General features: G+C 43.1%; 1 protein-coding gene across 1 annotated transcript in view; it reads left to right on the top strand.

Moving 5' to 3' along the window:
• The window catches only part of TBC1D5 (TBC1 domain family member 5), a 543,452-nt gene that overhangs the window by 480,012 nt on the left and 39,264 nt on the right, over positions 1–24,176 (top strand). Inside the window, exon 20 of the mRNA XM_060149553.1 lies at positions 10,406–10,569. Coding sequence (XP_060005536.1) covers positions 10,406–10,569 — 164 coding nt within the window. The remainder of the gene's footprint in view (positions 1–10,405; positions 10,570–24,176) is intronic.

Below are 24,176 nucleotides of genomic sequence, written 5' to 3' on the forward strand. Positions count from 1 at the left end.
CTCGTAAATACCATGTTTTCTGCCCCCAAATGACCTTCCCTGAGCCATGACCCCCACCACTGCCCACTCCTCAGATTTCAAGATGTCGCTCACAACTCTGATGGCCTGAGACAGGATTGGACGGTCCCTCTTTTGTGCTTCCAGAGTCCCGCTGTTCATACTTCAGTGTTTGCTTTGACCACCTGGGGTTGTAGGTCAGTCAGTGCAGGTACAAGTCTGTGTTTCCCTTGTGCTGCTGTTTTAGGAGCTTCTCACGAGCTCCTGTGGTCATCCCCCCATCCTCAGCGCTGGGCAGAGTTTCCAGAGACATTTCCTCAGATCAGTCTGCATTGGGCTTGTTCCCCGATGTTTGGTTATGAAAGGAAGACTGGGCATGCCTGAGGTGGCTTGAGAATAGGTCTGTATTTAGTATATTCAAGAGTGCCTCACCATATAATCGTAAATAGTTGTCTTGGGTCAGGACTTTGGAGAATTCGGGTAGGAAGCTTTTGGGGGAGTGCCCTCAGGGTCAATACGTGGGGAGTCAAAGAAGCAGTGTTGCCCTCAGTTGTCTGTTTTGAGACAAGGGGGCCAACCTTTGTCCTCTGTCCACCCAAACCAGTCACTGGATTGGAGCTGTTCCCCGGGGAAGGGGCATGATCTTGGGCAAAGCAGCTCTTCTCGGCTGGGGCTGTTTCCAGAGAGGAAGCCGTGAGAGCCAGCGGCAGCCCACGCTTCCCGCGTCTGGGAGAACAAGTGCCTCGGTCCCGAAGCGGGGATCTCGGCAGGGCTCCGCAGGCTCCTCTAGGAATGAGCATCGGGTTTTGGTGCAACACAAGAAATGGTTAATGTTGTTCCTGTCAGTTAAAAACTTTCAAAGGTTCACAAGAGTATCAGGGCTACTGTGCAGTTTATGGGCTACAGGCGTGTTGAGAGTCCTGACTCCTCAGCTTGGGAGCTGTCCAGGTGAGGCCAGGGTGATGGAATGTCTCAGGCCTGGAAAGGGTGGGAAGTCTGACAGTCCTTTCTTCCGTCTCACGTGCTGGTGACTCTGTCCTCTTAAGGTCTAAATGTCTACGGTCCCAAAGGGCACAAAAATGTTAGCTAATTTCTGTAATTGAGGGGAAATGTATTTTGTACAGGTTTTTTATACGAGATACAGGCCAAGTAGTACTGTATAATACTACCACCAATTTGGAATTTGATCATTCAGAGGTAAATTCTGATAAGAACCAGCTTAGTGTTATCTCTGCAAAGGAAGTTTGCCCAGGAGAATAATAGCTACAAAAGAAACTTAGGGAGAACAAGACACTTTTAAGTTCTTTCTGGATTGGATAACTGGATACTAAATCTCACCCAGTAAATAACTGATGAGCTAATTTATTAAAGCAGGTATTCGAAAGATCTCTCCTAGATATGTCATTAGCTTATTTTGTTATGATTGTTACTTTACGTAACAGCCTGCGTGTTGTGAAAAACATTTGGAAATTTAGACTGTTAAGTGGTTTATACCTGTCCTGTCCAGTGTGGTGTCCGCTAGCCACACAGGACCTTGGAGTGCTTGAAATATATGTTATTTTTTTTTTTCCATTTTGGAAGAAAGATGGGGGCAAAAGTTGTTATAGTCCACAGAATTCTAACTTTTTCCTGCAGTATAATAAAATTCAAATGATTCTACCTGGAATTTTAGATTAACTCAGAATCTGAACTATAATGTCAAATGTTCAAGAGTCTAGAGATCATAAGTAGAGAAATACTTCTGAAGTACTTAAGAAATAATAATGAGCGTTTCCCACTATTGTAACAGTTCTGTGAATCGAAAGTCTGATTGAGGTCTCAGCAAGCTAAAACCAAGGTGTCAGGAGGCTCTAGGGGAGAATCATCTGTGCTGTTGGCAGAATTCACTTCCTTGTGACTGTAGAGCCGAGGTCCCCATGTCTTCACTGGCCGTCATCTGAGGGCCATTGCCAGCTCTAGAGGCTCCACACTGACTCACGTCCCTGCCTCCACGTTCAAAGCCAACACCACCAGGTCAGCTCCCTCTCCTGCTTCAGCTGCCTTCTTTTTCTTTTTCTTTTTTTTTTCCGGTACGTGGGCCTCTCACTGTTGTGGCCTCTCCTGTTGTGGAGCACAGGCTCCGGACGCGCAGGCTCAGTGGCCATGGCTCATGGGCCCAGCCGCTCTGCGGCATGTGGGATCTTCCCAGACCAGGGCACAAACCCGTGTCCCCTGCATCGGCAGGCGGACTCTCAACCACTGCGCCACCAGGGAAGCCCTGCCTTTTTTTTCTTTAGTCACAGCTCTGACTCCTTCTTCTACTTTCCTGTTTCACTGTAAGGACTTGTGTTCACACTAACCCACCATGATCACCCAGGATACTCTTCCCATCTTAAGGTTCTTTAAACCACACCTACAAAGTCTCTCTCGCCACATAAAGTAGCATATTCATAGGCTCTAGAGATTAAGGGCATAGGCATTATTCCACCTGCCATATAATATGGCTTTTGGGGGAAAGATATGAATGATCAAAATTGACCCAAGAAAAAGTAGGAAACTTTAATAGAGGAATTAACATAGAAAAAAATCCAAAGAGCCGCTATAGTCGTACCTTTCAAAAGTCACCAGCACCAGAGTTACAGGTGAATGATCCAAACTTTGAAGGGACAGATAAATTCAGTTGTATAAACTCAGAAAAAGACGGAAGTTTTCTCATTTCATTTTGTGAAGAAAACCATGTTCTCATGAATCAAAATGCTTTGGCTTCTTAGATTTCTTTTTTTCTGTGTACTTTTAAAAGTAAATTGAAACTCAAAACTGAGCAAACATTCCTTTTGTTTTAGCTTTATCTTCCGCCACCCCAAGGCAATAAAAGCTTCTTAAGGAGTAGAGTTTGAAGGAGCAAGGAGAAAATGTTCATAAAAGGAAAAAGAAAAACCTAGGTTTATAATCAACACTTAAGTTGTTTTTCACTTTATCATCTTGGGTAAGAAATGCCTTCCTAAGTAGGACCCTAAAAACAGAAGCCATAAAGGTAAATGTAGACATACACAGACATATGTACAAAGGGCTACGTTCTAGAATTTAGGAGGAACTCGCCTAAATCAGTTTTTTTAAATGAAGTTAACAGAGACAATTCACAGAGGATCTTCAGATGGCCCATATTATTATGTTAAGAGATATTGTTTAAAAAGATATTCAGGGCTTCCCTGGTGGTGCAGCGGTTGAGAGTCCACCTGCCAATGCAGGGGACACAGGTTTGTGCCCCAGTCCAGGAAGATCCCACATGCCGCGGAGCGGCTGGGCCCGTGAGCCATGGCCGCTGAGCCTGCGCGTCCAGAGCCTGTGCTCCGCAACGGGAGAGGCCACAACAATGAGAGGCCCGCGTACCGCAAAAAAAAAAAAAAAAAAAAAAGATATTCAGCCTCACTAGTTATCAAGAAACTTCAAGCTAACATAATGAAGTCTTCCTTCCATCAGATTAACCAAATAAGTAAGTAGATAAAGATATCATACATCATATTACATTTACACGTATATAAATATATATTACACACATATATGTCTTTTAAAATCCTAGGAGGAAGCAATTTGGAATCATCTAAATTTAAAATGTACATACCATTAAACATAGCAGTTCCATGTATATAAATTTATCTTACAGAAATAGCCAACCGTACCTAAAGATGTACCTCTCCAGAGCGTTGTCATTTTGTTTGCAAAGGCAAAAAAATTAGAAAAATCCCAATTATTCAGGAGCGCTACAAAATTTCTTTCTTCACATTCCTTAAAAAAGATAAGGCAGATTTTTATATAAATGAAAGACAAATTTTCATGATCAAGTCCAAAAAACATGTTACAGAGGGATGTACTTTTGGAATAACAGAATAAGGACCTCTGAAAAATCTGTTTCTCCATGAAAGTAACAAGAAGAATGGCGAGAATGCCAAAATCAACTTGTTCAGAACTCTGAAAATTAATCAAAGGATTGAGTCAATTTGAGGAGCATCTATTCAAGAAAAAAATGGCTGAATCTCAGTAACAACCGTGAGAAATGAAATATTTTCCTGCTATATCAATAAACAGAGGATGTCACAGTCATCAAGGATCGCAGCCCTCCACCGTGAGCCGAGGAAACTCAGGGCTGAAAAGAATACCTGCCTTCTAGCAGCCATCAGACTGCAGCCACTCCCTGCGGTGAGCCCTGAGGAAACTCAGGATGTGTCAGGATGCTGGCTGCAGATAGCTGAGGTGCATATCAAAGGAATGATTTCAGTGAGCCAAGACTCTTGCATCTTCCCATGTATAGAAAAGCGATAAATGCTTTAACTTGAGATATCTGGTTTTCTTTACTTAACAATAATCTTTTGATGTTCAGAGTACCTGCCCTTTGTTACAGAACTCCTATATAACCTGGCTCCCCACCCCACCCCACCCCGCCGCCCCCCTCCCCGCTCACCTCCTCAGAGCAGCTTCTCAGAGCTATCTGAAAACGCTGTCTCCCGGGGCTGCAGTCCTCATTTTGCCCCAAATAAAACTTAACTCGCAGCTCTCACGTTGTCCATATATATTTTTTTAAGTCAACAACAGCATGCTTTGTAACATTTTAACTTTCCCTATTTCCACCCTCTCTCCCCAGCTCTGCCATAGCCTTTGATAAACAGCAGCCTCTCAACCGCTGGAGGAAAAAGAATGAATTTGGAGCACCCTAAAAGTCCCATCCCCAGTAAATGTCAGTAGTTGACCTGTGCAGCAGCACTCTCAAAAAACCTCTTTCTTAGGGCTTGTCTTTATTGGACTTTAATCAGAACTCACTAAGGGAGAAACCCTATCCACGGAGCATCCATTGAAAATAATCAGTGGCAGTTACTTAACATCGCAGCTGCCCAAGGCAGAAATGGAGCAAACAAGAGGCTAGGCGAAAACTTAACAGGAAAATAAGAGGCTAGCAAAAAGCTTAAAAGGAAAATCTAAGGAATGAGATGTCCATCGGGGGTTCTGAAAAGCTCCAACATATTTCTGGGAATCGAGAAGGCCACACACATGCAAGATTATACAGATGCCCAGGGAAGATTTAAAAAGGGTTTAATCTGTCAACTCTGGATGAACTTGAGGCTCTGCATAGACAAGAATGAAAGCTAGAGCAGAACTGTAGACTGCCTGCTGAGCACTGAAGGCATGCCCGAAGACACACGCGTACAGAGCCCCCTGCAGAGGCTCAGAGACTGACTGGTTCAAGGCATTTAAGGAAGGGAAACTTCTGTCTCCTAACTGACCACTAAGCTAACCGAGCAGAGCCTTCAGGGGCACACAACAGCAAAAAATATAGACTTTACAGAATTAGTTTAGGGAAGTCGCTAAAAAACAAAACAAAAACAGCAAGAAAAACAAATCTGGGGGTTGGGATGGGATCTAATTTGCAGAGCTGCCACATTATTTTATTAAAATGGCCAGTTTTCAATAAAAAGTCTGAGACATACAAAGAAACAGGAAAGTATGGCCCATATTATTGGGAATAAAGCAGTCAATACACACTGCCCCTGAGGAAGCAGAGACATTTACTTGACTAACTAGATCAGTAAGCTTATTAAGTCAGCTATTACAAATATCTTGAAAAAGTTCAAACTGTGTCTGAAGATCTATAGGAATGTATGAGACCAGTTTCTCACCAAATAGAGAATATCAATAAAGCGATAGGATTTTTTTTTTTTTTTTGAAGAACCAAATAGCTATTCTGGAGTTGAAATACAATAACTCAAATGAAAATTTCACTATAGAGGATCAACAGTAGATTTGAGCTTACAGAAGAAAGAATCATAACTTAAAGATATGTCAATTGAGATGATCTGATTTGAAAAGCAGAAAGACAAAAGAATGAAATAAAATGAACAGAGTCTCAAAGACTTGCAGAATACCATCAAATATACCAACATACAGATGATGGGAATTCCAGGAGAGAAGAGAGAGAAAGGTGCGGAAGGAATATCTGAAGAAGTGCTGGCAGAAGTATTCCACAACTTTATGAAAAACATTAGTCTGTGTATCCAAGAAGCTCCGTTAACTCCAAACAGGGTAAACTCAAAGAGATCCACACCTAGACACAGCGTGGACAAACTGCTAAAAGCCAACAACAAAGAGAGAAACTTGAAAGCAGAAAGAGAAAAACAATTCACGATATACTAGGGAACCTCAATAAGATTGACAGCTGGCTTGTCATAAAAAATCATGGAGTCCAGAAGGCAGTAGGATGATACATTCAATAATTCTATATCTAGTAAAACTATCCTTCAAAAAGAAAGGAGAAATTAAGACAATCACATAAACGAAAACAGAATCCAATGCTAGCAAATCTGCCCTGTAAGACATAATAAATGGAGTCCTGCGGGCTGAAATGAAGGGATACTATAAGTGAATTCAGATCCACACAAAGAAAATGAGCACTGATAAAGGTAACTACATAGGTAAATATAAAATACAGTATAAATGTATTTTGTTTATGTCTTATTAACAGAGCAGTACTACCCAAATTGATCTATATATTCATCGCAATCACCCTCAAAATCTCAGGTGTCTTTTTGGGAGAAACTGACAAGGTGATCATAAAATTCATCTGGAAATGCAAAATCCCCCTAAAGGCAAAAAAGCAGGCTTGAAAAAGAACAAAATTGGAGAACTCATACTCCTTGATTTCAAAACTTACTGTGTAGCTACAGTAATCAAGACAGTGTGGTACTGTCATAAAGATAGGCATGTATAAATGGAATAGAGTTGAGAGCATAGAAATAAACCCTTACATTTGTGGTAAGTCGATTTTCAACAAGGGTACCAAGACCATTCAGTGGGGAAATAATAGTCTTTTCTAGAAATAGCACTGGGAAAACTAGATCTCTGCATGAAAAAGAATGAAGTGGAACTACTTCCTCACATTATATACAAAAATTAACTCAAAATGGACCAGACTTAAATGCAAGAGCTAAAACTATAACACTCTTAAAAGAAAATGTAGGAGTAAATCTTTGTAATTAGGCAATATCTTCTTAGACATGATACCAACAGCACAAGCAACAAAAGAAAAAATAGGTAAATTCATCAGAATTAAAAACTTTTTGGTTTCAAAGGATACCATTAAAGTGAAAAGGCAGTGCACAGAATGGGAGAATTCTTTGCAAATCATATATCTGAAATAGAATATATGAAGAATCCTTACAGCTTAACCATAAAAAGACAAATAACCCAGTGTTAAAAATGGGCAAAAGATTTGAATGGGTGTTTCTCCACAGAAGATATACAGCTATCTAATAAGCACATGAACGCAACATCGTTAGTCATTTGCATTGGTAAATTGCAAAAAAAAAATTAAAAATCACAGTGAGCTACCACTTCATACCCACCAGGGTGGCTAAAATAAGAAACAGCCAAAATTATGAGTTGACAAGGATGTGGAGAAACTGGAACCCTCATAGGATGCTGATGGAAATGTTAAAATGGTGTAGCTATTTTCAAAACCAGTTTGGCAGTTTCTCAAAATGTTCAACACAGACTTACCATATTGACCCAGCAGTTTCACTCCTAGGTACTGACCCAAGAGAAATGAAAACATAGGTCCACACAAAATTTTATACACGACTGTTTGTGGTACAAACATAATAATAATAGCCAAGAAATGGATACAAGCTATAAATGTCCATCAACTGACGAGTGGATAAGCAAAATGTGGTCTATCCATACAATAGAGTATTATTTGGCAGTAAAAAGGAATGAAGTACTGACACAGACTACAGCGTGAATGCACCTTGAAAACATTGTGCCAACTGATAGAAGCCAGGCACAAAAGACCACATATTGTATAATTCCATTTATATGACATTTCTAGAAAAGGCAGAGCCATAGAGACAGCAAGTAGATTAGTGGTAGCCAGGGGGTATTGGGAGGAGCTGCTAATGGGCACAGGTTTGGGTTTTTTGGTGATAAAAATGTTCTAAAATTAGATGGTGATAGTTGAGAATCTCTGTGAATATACTAAAAACCGCTGAATTATACACTTTTAAAAGGTGAGTTTTATGGTATGTGAATTATATCTCAATAAATCTGTTATTTTTTTATAAAGGCAATTTTCACATTTAGTCTGTTTACAATAAAAATGTATTTATGAATTAGTGGCATAATTTTAAAAAGAGAAAATAAATAGGTGGTTCCTGAGGTCTTTTTCAGCTCCAGCATTCTAGGACCCTCTACCAGTGAGCTTGTCGCCATGCAGCATAGCCCAGGGAAGTTATGACCTAGAGCCTGCAGGTGGGTGGGAGACAGACAGAGGCAGAGGAGGGAAGAAGGGAAGGTGTGGGGGACTTAGACAGTCTAGACCCTGAAGTCAACATCAGATGCTTCTATGGCCTGGGACTCTGCTGCCCCTCCTTTCCCAACCTCAAGACCGCCTCTGTCCTCCTCAGGGCTCAGCTCTGACATCACCCACTGCAGGTTGGATTCTCCAGGAAGCAGACCCTGAGACGGAGTTAGAAGTACACAAGGCTTACAGGGGACTAACATCTGTGAAAGGAAAAGAGGAGGGGATGGAACTAAGAAGGGGGGTGTCATCAGACTGCGATGGAGACCTCACGGAGGTCTCTGGAGGCTCAGCAGGAAGCCTTGAGGCCGAGTTCCTAGTAGAAGAGCCCTGTGTCATCAGGTGGAAACGGGTCAGCCCTTTACTGCTGGTCGCTGACTGACAGTCACGTGTGAAAACTGACTTTATAAAAATAACAGCTTTATTGGGGTATAATTCATATGCCATCAAATTTACTTTTCTTTAAGTGTATCATTCAGTGGTTTTTAGCATATTCACAGAGATGCTCACCTCATACCACTATCTAACACTTGGTGTTAAACTTGACCCCTCTCATTCCTCTCATGGATTCGTCAGTAAATCTCATCAGTTTTGTATAGAATCTGACCTCTTCTCACCACCAAGCTGTGATCATTCTGCTGACTTGGATTTTTGCAATGGCAAAAATTGTTTCCCCTCTTTTCTTGCTCTCTGCCAACCCTAAACTGTTCCCAATGCAGCAGTCAGAGGGATCCTTTTAAAATTAAGTCAAATCATGTCACTCTCCTGCTCAAATCCTCTAGCAGCTTCTACTGGCTTCGCTTCTCAGAGGAAAAGTCATCAAAATTGTCTACAATTCCTCACCTGACGTGATGCCCCCAGGCCCCATCTGCTCCCCCCATTCTTAGCTTTAGCCACACTGGCCACTCTGCTGTTCTTCAGAACCACTAAGGTCCTGCCTGGGGCCTTGGTACTTGCTGTCCCTTCATATTGTCTGCAAAGCTGGTATTTTACCTTCTTCAAGTTTTTGCCCAAATGTCCTGCACCTCATTTCTCAGTGACACCTTCCCTGACCCTCCTATTTCAAACTGCACACCTTCCTCTGACACTGACAATCCCCTTTCCTGCTTTCTTTTTCCCCACGGTGTTTACTACCATCTAAAATCATATATATTTTATGAATGTATGTGTCTGTCTCCCCTCACTAGAAACTGAATGCCTTGAGGGATGGGAGTTTAGATGGCTCAGTTTCCAGTCTCCCTGCCCCGCTAAGTGCCTGATACTTACTAGGCGCTCAGTTACTATGGGTGAATGAATGAATAACTGAATGCACACCAGCTGCTGCGCGAGGTCCTTAAATCCTCATAACAGCCTTCCGGAAATGTCCCCATCGTATACGTGAGACCTGCGTGGGTCTGGCCGCAGCCAATTGTGTTCACCGATCTTCTGCGCCGTGCTGCCCTCCCAGCAGGCCTTCCCAGAGCCCTTGCTCCTGTCTAAGGGAGCTTCATGGCTCCAGAACCTCTCAGTGCAAAAGGCACTGCAGGGAGTCACAGATGCGCCCACTCTGATGGGGGGACCAGTCTTGGATGTAGCCCCTGAGCCAGCACCTTGTCCCATTTCCAGATGCTTCTACTATGGCCTGGGGGTAGCGGTGTATCTGATCTGCAATTAATGAAAAGGAAAGGGGTGCTTTTGAAAAACTGGTGAAGGATTTAGGGGTTTTCTTTGTATATATTAATAATATAATGTGCCGTATAATTGTTTCTGGCTTCTGTTATTAAGGATGATTCCATTAGTGGGGGAAAACCCAGTCATTTCACCTGTGATTTCTGAAAATTGGATTTTTTCCTTTTTTTGATATGCGTACCACACTTGGACCAGTGTAGTTTAAATAACGCGCAGAAAACTATAGCACGACTTCATTGTTTTAAAAAATCGACAGCTATTCTGATACAGAAAAATACATGCATCTTAACACTCCACAGTGTCATCATGTTGACAGTGTAAACAAAGAAGTATTCTAATTGATCATTTATTAAAAGCAGTAAATTCAGTAGCAGTGAAAGAGTCTGGTGTCTCATTAGTGCTACTTAATTTTTCTTACAGGACAAAGCTCTAAAAACATCCGTTCATCTCCAAGCATTGAGAGCTTGCCTGGAGGAAGAGAGTTCACTGGCTCCCCACCTTCATCTGCTACTAAAAAGGATTCCTTTTTCAGCAACATCTCCCGTTCACGCTCACACAGCAAAACTATGGGCAGAAAAGAATCTGTAAGTATTTTAAGGACGGTTTTCTTTTTATCCTACATTTTCCTCTAGAATGCTGCATTTGTGAAAGCCTCTCTTTGTGCCTAGTTTTATAAAGTTCTTAAAATTTTTATGGACTGAAATGAACTATTTCATCAGAAGTATTTTTATTATTATAATTTAGTAATATTTTAACGCTCTGATCTATATTACACTGGGGTGGGGGTGAGGGGAAGTAGCACCAATTAAAATAAGTTGAATCCCAAATCTTCATCCTTTTTTTCCTCTACAAATGCCTTTGTCAGAGCCTGTACTGTCTTCTAAAATGCTAAGAAATAGCATTATACCAAACCATAGAATAAGACACTTAAACCAAGCTGTTTTTTTCAGTTTTAAGTATTTCTTGAAAATGAAAAACAGCTATTTTACCAATTGTTTTTAAAAGTTGTACAGATTACCTTTAAATTATGGTGTATTGATAGTTGCTGTCTAAGATCCTTTGTATACATTACTCAAAAGGACACAGCTATCGCATATCAACTACAATACTTAAAAAATCTCATTGTTTCTGAAAAAATGTTTAAGTCACCTTCACAAGAGATAAAACATTTAGTCACACTTTATAGCTATTTCAACCCAGTATTCTAATATGAAGAATTCCTCTGCCCACTGGAAGAGGCTGTAAATGCAAGGTCTCACAGCCAAGGACTAGCTGTTGCTGAAACGGTGCTAAGATGGAGGGGTGGGCTGTACAAGCTTTGAGGGATAATTATTTAAGGTACATAGGCCAGGTAACAGCATGGTGTCTATCTGCGTGACTGTGTGACACTCAGCTTCCTGGTGCTTCTGCCACCTCATCTGCAAGTTAAACAACATACTTTGCCCTCTGAAGGGAAGAGTTCACCACATACTCTCTCGGGGCGCTTTCCACGTGTAGGAACCGTGCTTCTCTAATTTGTAGAAGAGCAGAGTGGAACTTCCATTTGCAAATGGCAGCTTTAATGCAAGCAGTTCGCTCTGCTGCCTCCTAAACTCCACTCCAGGAACAGTTAAGGTCACTTCAGATAAACCCTAGAGGAATAAGGAAACAGGAGAGACCATAGCCGCTAGCTTCTTGTTACTTGGAAAGCAGATGTTAAGTGGAAGCTAACTTAGCGGCCTAAGAAAGCTGTGCATGCTAAGCCAGCAGTAGGGAAAAACCAAGAAGCAACCTGAGTGAGATGATAAAACCCTCTAGAAGCTCAGGAACTGGAAACGGGGTGAAGGTGGAGCTGAAGACATGAGGACTGGTTAGGAGTTTCTTCAAGAAGCGGATAGATTCCCATCCTCACTCTGGCAGAAGACTGGAGGTTTAATTCTCTGGGAAGTGTGAAACAGAATGTCTCTGGACTGAGAGAGATCAGGAATATTCGAGTATGAGACCACCCTCCTGGAAAAGGGTGTTGAATATATTTAAATACTGAATTGAGATCCCCAGGCCTCACCCCACTTGCTTCCCAGAACACCAGTAAGTATGTCCCTTCAGGCAGGAGATTGGAAGGGTTTTCTCTAGGCAGAAGTCACAAATTAAAAAAACCTTAGGGGTTCTCCAGGGAAATAGCCAGTTCACTTTACAGTGAACTCAACCATCACAGGCCCATCTAAGCACAGAAATTTCTCTTAACTTGTAGTTCACACTATTTTATATGAACAAGACAGGCAAGAATCACCAGATACTATAGGAGAGCATCTAATAGTGACAGACAGGCAGAAACAAATAGATAAAAAGCAACTGGGAAGAAACAAGTCTTTGCAGGAGAACGCTTCAGAAAAAAATATTCATCCAGAGAATAACAACAACAACAAAAGCTATTAGAAATTAAAAGATGACATCTGAAATGTAAAACTCAATAGAATAGTTGGAAGATAAAATTGAGGAAACCTCCCCAGAAAATAGGATACAAGACAGAAATGGAAGGTAAGAGAAATAAATATAATAAATAAAAAAAAATTAGAGAACCAGCCCAGGAGGTTCAAAATCTAAAAAAAACAGGAGTTGCAGAAAGAGGGAACAGAGAAAGTGACAGGAAGGAAATAATCAAAAATATAATTCAGTTAGTTTTTCCACTAATGAAAGACCTGAGTTTTCAGATTGAAAAAGGTCATAGAAGGTCCCACGTGAATAAAAACAAACCCACACCCAGATACACCACTGAAAAGGCTCAGAATCCTGGGAACAGAGATATCCTACAAACATGTAGAGTTGGGGAAAAATAAAGATTTCCAACAAAGGGTGAGGAATTACAATAGCTACAAATTTCACATGGCAACACCAGAAGTAAGACAATGGAGGAGAAATTCCTTCAAAGTTCTGAGGGGAAATTACTTCCAGCCTAGATTCAGTCCCTAGCTAAGCTAATTATGTGTGAGGGCCACTTTCAGGCATTCAAGATTCAAAAACTGTATTCACATGCGCCCATTCTCAGAATCCACTGGAGGATGTGCTCTACAAAAATGCGGACAGGTACCAAGGATAAAGAATACATGAGAACAGGAAATAGAGCAACCAGAGCGAGACAAAAGGATTCCTCAGAAGGGTAATACAGGGAATCCCGGAGTATACAAAGCATGACTGTAGAGCAGGTCCAAAGAGCAGCAGCCAGCCCAGACTGGAGCAACTCAAAAGGCTCCAGACAGTTTTCTCTAAAAAGACGAAATTGGAAGAATGACTCGTATATTTGGACAAATCGAGAAATTTACACAGCTACAGGTGAGTTTAGGTTTGAATTAGTGATAACTTTTTAAAAATGAAGCCATTAAAACACAGGACAACTATATGCCAATAAAAATGAAAAAAACAAAGAACACAGGACAAGGCAACTCCAAAGAAAAACCAAGGGTGTATAGGAAAAGACAGAAAGGTATTGATAAACCCTGTCACTGAGCCAGGCCTGGAATTTACATAAACATTATGATGTAAGTCTGTTGACTGTTAATGGTGATAAAAATCCATTGAGAAAGGTGGGTGGGGAACTGCGTTTGCTTGGGGAGGGGAAGGGGTAGGCGGTGGTCAGAAGAGCCGCATCTTCATCTTCTTTCCTGGAAAATCAGCGAATAATACTCTAGAAAAATCAAGAGGTGGCAATATAAGCTAGAGCTATAAAGGTGAGAAAAAAAGCATGCGTAAAAGAGTTGAAAGTGGTTGCTAGAGCAGGAAGCAGAGGGTGGGGCTGTGTGAACTGCTTTTCATAACAAGCCTCGTAGAACCGTTGGACTCTTTTCAGCGTTACATATGTAACTCAGATTAAAAATAATAACTAAAAATCTCAACAAAAATAGGATGTTGTCTGCCTGTACAAAGAGCATGTCTCTGAAGAACCAGAGTAAGGAATAACAAGTGAGAAAGCAGACGGAGACAGGTCTGATTTGCGTTCTGTCCTGTTCTGGTGCCATATGGGTTAGCCTACAGCACCAACTAATTACTTTTCTTTATGGTGCTACTGTAACTTAAAGCTGAGCAAAAATAGAAACAGAGTACGTAGACCTGCTGTGAACCCAGAACCAGAATGCCCAACTCTTATTCAAAAGTTAGTATATTGCCTAAGTTGTGGGAAGTAAGTAGACAGAACTTCTCAAGAGAAAGCACGGTTTTCCGAGTTACAGGTTATTATTTTAGGAAATAATTTATCGTGGTCAGTGCTCTTTGCCACATCATTCCAGTTCTGCGCCACTCTGGGCACTGGACGGGATTGCACCCCCCGTCCCCTGGGACCCGTTGGAGCTGTGTGGCCTGTTGTGTCCCGTGCGTTGGGAACGGCAGTGGCAGGCATGTGTTGCCACTGCAGGGTTTTCCACAGTCCTCTCCTTCCCTCTGGCACGGTGAGCAGAACCCACGCGTCAGCCCATGATAGACGTGGAGCCTGAGTGAGAAACAAGTCTTCATTGAGTTAAGCTGAGATTGTTGCTTTGCACAGCGTAATGCACAGTTGGAAATGTTCAGGCCCAGAGCTGAGATTCATTCTCCCATGGGACCACCAGCGTGGTCCCGGTGGCACCAGAGCCTGTGACGAGGCACCGACCATCCTTGCGCCCACGTTGCTTTCATTTCCAGCCCCATTTAGTGTGATACAGGGGTTTTCCATGTCCTTAGAAAAGTTCAAGGTAATTTTTCATTAACATCATCATCATCACCAGTTTCTCACGCAGCAGGTGGCCAGAAACTGAAGCAAGGACATCTGTTGCTTTGGGTCCCTAGTGCCTTAAACTGTATGATGCCTTTCAGATTTCAGGACTCAGCTGATCTTTTAAAGTATCCCAGGGTTAAGAAATGGTTGATGTCAGTTAACAAAAGGCTGAAATAGCAGTGGAAAACAGACATTAAAACAAAAGTAACCGGGCTTCCCTGGTGGCGCAGTGGTTGAGAGTCCGCCTGCCGATGCAGGGGACACGGGTTTGTGCCCTGGTCTGGGAAGATCCCACATGTCGTGAAGCGGCTGCACCCGTGAGCCATGGCCGCTGAGCCTGCATGTCCGGAGCCTGTGCTCCGCAACGGGAGAGGCCACAACAGTGAGAGGCCTGCGTACCGCAAAACAAACAAACAAACAAACAACAACAAAAAAAGTAACCTAGTAAGTCGCTATCAACCTAAAAGTGGTGAAATCTGCTTATAATGTGTCTAATCTTATCATTGAGAAACAATTTTTTTCAACATCAATATAGGTATGACGTATTTTGGACAAGAATCACGTATTAGGTCATAGAACTTATTTCCTCTCACTATTGCCTTTTATGGATCATAGAAAGAATTTCTGTAATCCACAGTCTACCTTTTTTAAATGAAGGTGTATCACATTTACTCCAGGTAATGCCCCCGATCTGGTTGTATAATAGAAGAACACAAAACTCAGCTAAGACTATAGAGAGGTAACAAATTAAGCTTTGTGCGATGTGTTCATAAAAGACATTGTTTTCTGAAATGCAAGCAAACTAGTAGGAAGTTTTAAGAATTGACCTTACTTCTTTATCGATGGTAGTATTGTTTTGAGGATTGGTATTTATTCATGAAGACGATTTTCCCTCTGCTTTGTTTCCCAAAAGAGTCTTTAGGGCTCACCTAATTCCATCCAGGTTTTAATCAAGCTCCGATTTTTTAGTCTTGAGGAAGTTGGCAGTTTTGATACTTAAGTTTTCATTCTTTATTTCGCATAGTAATATAAATGACATCCAGTACTTAGTTTTCTAGAAATCTATTTTAGTTGGTCATTCATCTGACTGCTAAATAAATTTTAACTTGTTTTAGCATCATTAGTCATGCTCTATGATTGTTGCCAAGTCGTTTTCCAAGAATATCTTTGCTAAGGTTAAAGATAGGGAATATGAGAAAGACTCTAAAATTGATTTGTGTAGGTGAATGAGTTCTAATCTTTAAGCACATTAGCCGACTAAAAGATCTTTTCTGAATTCCTGATGAACTGCAAGACATTATGCTATGCTTTGTGATAATTACATACCAATCTCCAAAGATCTAAACTTATAAATGGTTCAGAATCCTCTCTAACCCACAGGAAATCAAAATTATCTGAGCTGAAAGTCCCTGCATAAGACAGAGTGTGTAATGAACTACCCACCACCTGCGGATTCGCAGCACCACTGGGGGTGCCACCCTGTGTCTTTGTGACCCCTGCACGTACTCATCTTTGTCCTACAGTAGTTTGAACATATGCCTTTGTCATACTAATAGGATTTATTTTTAGAGTGTTCATTGATCTCTCCTTTATCACAACAAAATGACAAAAAGTTTCAGATGAGTGAAAACAGATTTGAAAGCAGACTCATACTTCTGGAAGTATAGACAACCTGAACATTACCTGATCTACATTACCTGATTACATCATCTCAGGTCATGTTCTAGTAATTGGAATTCAAGACATATCCATATAAGACATATGAGAGCAGTCCCAATGAAGGTGCTTACAGTGAAATTGGGGAGGGGAAAACACATCAAAAATTAAGTAATAATTACACTAAATAAAAATATAACTCATCAACAGGAGAGGCATAAGATGGTTTAATGCTATCCAACAGTAAAGACAGTAACTAATATGGATTCAAAAGATAGACCACCATGGGCTTTATTGGTCCAGACAAGCTTCGTGTGAGAGATTAGACTTGAACCACAGACATATTTCTTCTTCCACCAACTGCAACCATTGTTTTCCCTCATGAAGACCCCGAGACTTCCTAGGAGAGACGGTGGGGGGCGGATATTGAACAGGCGGTCAGCAGTGCCTGCCGTAGCTGTTCTCTCCTCCCTCACGTCCTCTGACAGAGTGTAAGATAGTTGGGCTTATATCAAGTTGCTTTTGGTAAGAGTAAGAGAAATTACTGTCTCAAGTGAGGAAGTTTGTTGCTTATTATCTAAAATAACAAGAGTCCCGAGAGAGGCAGGTGTGGAGTTGGATGATTCAGCACTGGGGTCACCAACTTTCCACTCGGCCACCTCAGTGTGTTGGCTTTGTCCTCAACGTGCTCCCGGTCCCGCCATTTTTCTCAAGAAGGCTGCCACAGAACCCAGCAGGTGTCCTGTCACCCCTGTCCCCTCACACGCACACAGCGTCTTCTAGAGAAGTCTGTTTGGAAGTTCCCCAGCAGGCTTTCCCTCCCGTCTCATCGGTTGGGCAGAATTAAATCCCATGCCCACTGTAAACCCAGTCAGCCAGGGGAAAGGTTTAGAGAAGTCCACGGCGGTGGGGAAAGGTGGTAGGAGCGGGTGACCAGACACTTGGATAGACCAAGTATCCCTGAAGTATTAATTGCTGAAACGGTTCATCTACTCCTTCCCTAAAACATTTACGTTTGAAAAGAGCCAGTTCTGTTGTATCAGTGATGTTTTAGTTGTAGATTTTCAGGCAGCTTGAGTTGGACTGGTAGTTGGAAGAGGGAAATTGAGCAGTGGCCTTCCCAGTAGGTCAGAATTTTCCTGGCTACATGATTTTTCTCTTCAGTCAGTGATGTATACTTCCTAAGAAGGTATATTATGTGGAAAGTATTGATTATAATGGATTTTTTATGGGCTTCTGCATGGAATTGAAAACTGGCATCTAGAGTGTATCTAATTACAGGACTTTTTTCAAATAATATATAATTGTAATATCTCATTTAATCAGTAATGCTAAGGATAACTGGATTAAAATACAGTCCTATTGAAAATACATTCCCATTTAAGATAGTTTATTGAAATGAATAGATATAAAATGAATTGAAGTATCAGTTTTTCTGGCTTCTTTTTTAAGTCTCACGAGAGGAATTTTAATTTAAGGCCAAAATGAACTCAGATAGTTGATCCATGATATTTAGTTGTCATTTGGTGTTATATGAATCGTGCTCACATAACAAACAAGTCTTTCTGCCAGTGTGTCAGCTCGGGGTCAGGGAAGATGGACCATATCTTTGTAGGAGTGTCCCATCCTTCTCTCTCTCTCTTTTTGCCTTACCCAGTCCACGTAATATCATTGCAAAGAAATGTGAACATCAGAGGGAACGTCATAAAGAACGCTCTGTTGTCGACAGCTTATAGGATGACAATATTAATTTAACTTCCGTTAAACAGGTTTTATAACCAACTTTTAACATCTTTATGCATCAATAAATTTATTTTTAACCAAAACATCTGAGGAGCCTCTGAAAACAGAACCACAGGGAGTGGAGTGCTGAACCTTGACTCAATGCCCATTTTAGGGCAGTGAAGATGTTGCCCTTTGGGGTTGAATGAGATGCTTATCCCCTCGTGCTGGGCCCTCTTCCCCCATCATTCGTCTTCAGCCCCATAATCTCCATAAAATGCCAAGATGCCAGACCAGACCATGCTGATCACTGCCCCAGAGGCAGAAACAATGGTTTGGGGAGAGCTCAAGTGAAGCAATTAGAAATATTTAGAATCCCTGGCCAGAAATTCCTGTGGGTTTGAATTATCCCAAATTAAATGTGTCATTGATAGCATTTGCTTCCTTCCAATGGCCTTTCTTGAAACTTGACATTTATTTCACCTTTTAGTGCCACGTTACCTTAGGGACAGTAACTTGTGCCGCGAAGTGCACATGTGCAGGGCAGGGAAGGAAGTGAGTCCTTCCCATTGTCCCGTGCAGATGGCAGTCAGCCAAGGCCAGAGGCCAGACTGAGGGGACTGTTGGGTGGTCCTCCTTTTCTGCCTCCATGGCACCCCCAGCACCTCCTACCCAGCGCCGTCCTGCTTTTAAGTCTTCTACCCCTAACATCTCATCATTTATCCTTTGAAACACCTATGTTTACTTTTCCAGGACGCTGTAGTTTTAATCCACTGGGCTTTACTCCCACAAAGAATGGCTTTGCTCCTGTCGTAGGAACTCTAGGCCTACTGAGCCAAGGGGCAGGGGAACCTTTGTCAGGCGGCCTGCCCCTTGCCTTGAAACCTTCAGGCCGAGTCACGCCTTTCTGGTTGCTCCTTGTCCCAGAGCTGCTGTACCCAGAGGGTCAGTCAGAGGCCTGGGCGCCTTTTTCCTTCCCTCAGCCCTGCTATCTTCCCCCCAGTGTTTTGCTCCGAGATGCCCATGTGTCAGGCATTCATGGATTGGTGTGAGTACTGGGAAGCTCCCGCCTCCCACAGGGGAGAAGGGAGCAGTGACAGGCATCGCCAGTGCAGCCTGGGCACTGCTCACGAGAGCCCCGCGGAGGGCAGGTGGGCGCCAAACCCAGCCTGGGCGAGGTTCACCAAGCAGCAAGCCTGAGTTGGGGGCCGTTTCTTTCTCTGCTCAAAGGTAGTATCCGTTCCCCAAGTCCTGTACCCAAAGGAGGTGACTTCTTTCCTAATTAACTTAAAAGCATGTCTGAGGTTAGTAAAGACCCCAAGAGGGAGTTGCCATTGTTGGAAAGATTCAGAATCTTTCTATACTGCGGCAGTGGTGATTAAAAAAACATGGATGGTACCAGGAAAACCTGCTAGCAATGACACAAATAACTAATAATAAGATGAGAAAAGAAAAACAAAAATAAAATTCATTTGACCATAAAAATAATAATAAACATAATCATTTACACAGAGAGTTCACCATTCATGCTTTATTAAGCCTCTTAATAAGCATGTCTGTCATTACAAATGCACCTGATTAACTGTCGTAACTTTATTAGATTAGTAAACTTTGCTCATATACGCTTGACCTTCGTCTGAGGTGTTTGCTTGTGAGGTACAGTTGGTCACGAGCAACTTTTTAAAATATGTGAAAAAAACAACCACCAAGACGGCTCCCAGCCCTGACATTACAGTGTGGCCGAAGGATTTACAAAGCCTTGACTGTGTGGATCACCAGAAGGTAATATGGTCCAGTTCCCAAGCTTCCTTTCTATCTAAGATGATGGCAAAGCCACTCCTCCTTTCCCTCAGAATCGTTACCAACTTAGTACGGTTCCGTCGATAGCCTCATCATTAATAGTCAAAACGGCATGTTCCAAAGTTACCTAGGTCAGTTGATAGAAACTTTAACAGCAGTAACTCAAAGCATGATGATTGTAGTAAGCCAAGAACAGATTAGGTTTATATTAAATTCTGAAAAGTTAGGGGCTACCTTGGAAAATGAGAGAAAAGGGTAAAGAAAAGTGTTTCAACTGGAAAAGTACTTATGAAAGGGGCCACTCCTCCCCCACCCCCATCATTTATTCGTAGACCCCTGACTAGACTCTGAATCCTGCTTTTCTTGGTCATATTTCCCAATTGTCTTTTCACCTTTGATGATCTTACTGTTTTGCTCTAACACTTCTTTGACCTCGTTCCTTCGTCTGGAGCATATTCCTTTGCCATTTCATTTTGTGTAAGTCTCTATTTGTATTTTTATGTATGTAGTAGGCTAGTTATGTTTCTTGGCCTTGCAGAAGTGGCCCTCTGTCGGGGATGTCCTGTTTCCCAGCAGTACGCTCCCCTTTCATCACCCAAGGACCAGGGACCAGCTGGTCCCAGGGTAGTGTCTGGCCTGCGTTCGTGGACTCCGTCTGCAGGCTGCAGGGTCACAGTGTTCTTGTTTCTGGTGTCTGCCCCCAGGTGGGTGAGGCTGGCTTAGAGGCTTGTGCAGGCTTCCTGGCAGGAGAGGCCAGTGCCTGCCCACTGGTGGGTGGAGCTGGTTCCTGGCCCTCTTGGGGGCAGGGCCGTGTCAAGGGGTGTGTTTAGAGGGGGCCGTGGGTTCAGGAGGACTTAGGCAGGCAGCCTGTCTGCTGATGCGTAGGGCTGTGTTCCCGCCCTGTTGTTTGGCTTGAGGCGTCCCAGCACTGGAGCCTACAGGCTGTCGGGTGGAGCCAGGTCTTGGAACTAATGACCCAAGCAAGGTGTCACCCTCCAGCGAGAGTCCACGAAGATGAATACTCCCCGATATATCTGCCACCAATTTTGATGCCCCCAGGTTGAGCCACAGCTGCCCCCCGCCTCCCCAGGAGACCCTCCGAGACCTTCACGTAGGTCTCGCACAGGTTCCTGTGAAGTAACTGCTTTTGCCCTGGATCCCAGTGGGCACGAGACCTTGTGTGCGCCCTCCAAGAGTGGAGTCTCTGTTTCCCCCAGTCCTGTGGAGCTCCTGCAGTCAAGCCCCGCTGGCCTTCAAGGCCAGATGCTCTGGGGGTCCTCCTCCCGGTGCGAGACCCCCAGGTAGAACTGTAAACAAGGTCATGAAAGTTTGCAACACCTACCTGAGTTCTTTCATGTGTCCCCTCTGATATCTCAAGGATTCCACTAACAGGGAAGTGGAAAGAACTGGCAAAGTGATATCATTAACCTGCCCACGTACACACTTACCCCCACCGCACAGTCCAGAAGTCGGCGGGGGTCCCAACATGCAGAATTACGCCCCAATCAGTCTAGAATAAACTCTGAGAAATGCTGCCACACCGCTTAGCACCAGGGTGTGCTCAGTCTACATTCTAGGTAGTCTTCTGGGTCTGGAGCATATCTGTATACTCCACATGCATCTCTTACTCATCCATCATGGTATAAAGATACATATGCTGTGAAACATCAAGAACAATACTTTGGAAAATGAAATTGAAGAAAAAAAGAATGAAACCAGCAAGGAAACACTAGGTAATAATGCTAACATTTACAGAAATCTTAAATTCTTCCCTAGACAACAATCAAACTTTAATCTCATCCAGCTAGACTATTAATAGCTATTTACTGCCCGGGATGAATGAATGTTGAGTTTTTTCTCAGTGTCTATAATCAAATTCACCCATCCGTAGGCTCTGTTATGACTAAACTCCATTTTGATACCCTTGATGAAAGTCTCCAAATTAGGTTTGAAGGTTGGGTCAGCACAAGATTTTTTTTTCCCCCCTCAAATAAATGAGCAGTCCTGATTCTTTTGCCAGGAACTGAGATTTAAATTTATGAGATGGACTGATCAAATGTAAAGACTGTTTCAATCCTGGACCTTGCATTTCATTCCAAAGAGAGCGTCATTATTTAGGATGCTTTGAGCTGACTATAACGGAAATCCTGACTCAAACCGATTCAAATAGTAAAGAAAATTATTAGCTCAAAAAAGTCCGAAGACCTGCTCATTCCTGGCTTCACATCAGAATCAACTGGAGAGCTTAAAAAAATACTGGTAACAGAAGTACTGAATCAGAATCTTTTGGGTGGGGCTTGGGTCCTGGTCATTGTTAAAAGCTTCCCAGGGCTTCCCTGGTGGCGCAGTGGTTGAGAGTCCGCCCGCCGATGCAGGGGACACGGCTTCGTGCCCCCGTCCGGGAGGATCCCGTGTGCCGCGGAGCCGCTGGGCCCGTGAGCCATGGCCGCTGGGCCTGCGCATCCGGAGCCTGTGCTCCGCAACGGGAGAGGGCACAACGGTGACAGGCCCGCGTACCGCAAAAAAAAAAAAAAAAAAAAAGCTTCCCAGCTTGTTCAAATGTACAGTCAAGGTTTGGAGCTGATGATTTAGAAACTCATCAGCATCTTCAAGGGCCCCAGTTCCTTGCACCTCTCTGCCTAGCCCTGCTCAGAGCAGGCCCTTCCTCAGGTTAGAAGCAAGAAAAGGAGAGAGACCGACCGTGTCTTCCTGCGGCTCTGGATTGGGGTGGCCTCCCCTTAGGGGAGGCTCCTGGCTGCAGGACCCTCTTGCGGAGGAAGAGGTGGAGTGAACACGGGGGGCACCAGCGTCCTCGCCGCTCCCGCGCGGAGTTACAGTTCAGTCAGCCCTGCCACGTGCCGCTGTGATCTCCAGACCGAAGCTTTTATGCAAACAGTTACCTCTGTGGGAAAATATATCAATTTGATGGTCACGAGTGTATTGATCTTCAAATGAACAGGCGTCTTCGCAACGGTCAGTTTTGCTGGAGGCAGTTTACACGTTCCCCCCAAATCACCAGGCTGTACAAGATCATTGAAAACCACTGGACTCATGGGGAAGATGGGATTGGGGAACGACATTAAAAAACTTCATCAGTGACACATGAAGTAGGAACCTAGTTGGTTTGACACATGTTAAAATGATTACGAAATAAAGAAATACTGCAATAAATATGACCCTTTACCTTGAAAAACACCTGCTACTTGGTTGGAGAAGTGAACATCATCGGAAAGGTCGCAGCTTATGAGTTACAGTGAAGTAATGGAAGGAGAATTCTCTGGAATCTGACAGATTTGGGTTACGGGTGCAGCTTGTCACGCACACCGTGAACCCAGGTCGCTGGCAGATGTGTGAGGTGTGCACATGAATGCATTCTGTGTATTCCTGCGTGTCTGGGTCCACCTTCGCGCAGTTGTCTGCATTCACCCAGTGTTTCTTGTGGATGCAACTGTGCGTAAGCAAACATGGGATTCACGCTGTGCTCCGTTGTTCCCTAATCCATCGATCTCGTTGGAACAAGTTCACATTTTCAAAACAAGCATCATAACAGAACTGGCTCTACTCTGGGTGTGACGTGCAGCTTCTGATTTTGGTTGGGTTGGGGAAAGGAAGTTATAGAAAGATTACACTTTCTGTATTAATTTTTTGTTCCCAGTTCAGTAACTGAGTTCTCAGTTCTCGGTTCAATAACAGTACCCTGCTTGCTAACCAGAACTTTTAGAATAAGTCCATTTTGTTAACGGCCACATACATCCCTAGTATTTATAACATCGGCTTTCTCGCTGTGAATGTCTGAGTCCCCATCAGAATTCTGCAGAGGCTCCTTCTTCCCCGGGATAAATCTTGAGGCACAGCCTGCAGGGCCCTTGATACTCTCACCGGGTCCAGCATTACAGTGACAGCCTCCCTCCAAATCCCCAGCCTTTCAGGAATGCACAGCTGTTTCGTACCTCCAGTCAAGCACGCTGTCTCACACCTCTGTGCTACTTTGCTCCACTGTCTTTTCTGACCAAAATGATTCATGTGGCCCTAAAGCTCCTAGAGTTCCTTCCAGTCCCTGCCCAAGCACCTCGTGTCCCATGGAGCCTTCCCTGCCACCCTCTGGAAGCTTTAAGCACTTTCAGGAGGTAGCTGTGGTCCTACTGAAGCTACCGATTCTGGAGTCCCTCCCCTAATCCACGGAAGCAGCATCTAAAGATGAGGCATGTCCTAGGTTATCTGCAGTTGCTTCCTTTGCTTTCACTGTCTGAGAACTGCTTGTATTTAGTTATAAGGCTTTTCCAGGCACTT

This window comes from Lagenorhynchus albirostris, chromosome 5 (assembly GCF_949774975.1).
Source record: "Lagenorhynchus albirostris chromosome 5, mLagAlb1.1, whole genome shotgun sequence".
Taxonomy (NCBI): domain Eukaryota; kingdom Metazoa; phylum Chordata; class Mammalia; order Artiodactyla; family Delphinidae; genus Lagenorhynchus; species Lagenorhynchus albirostris.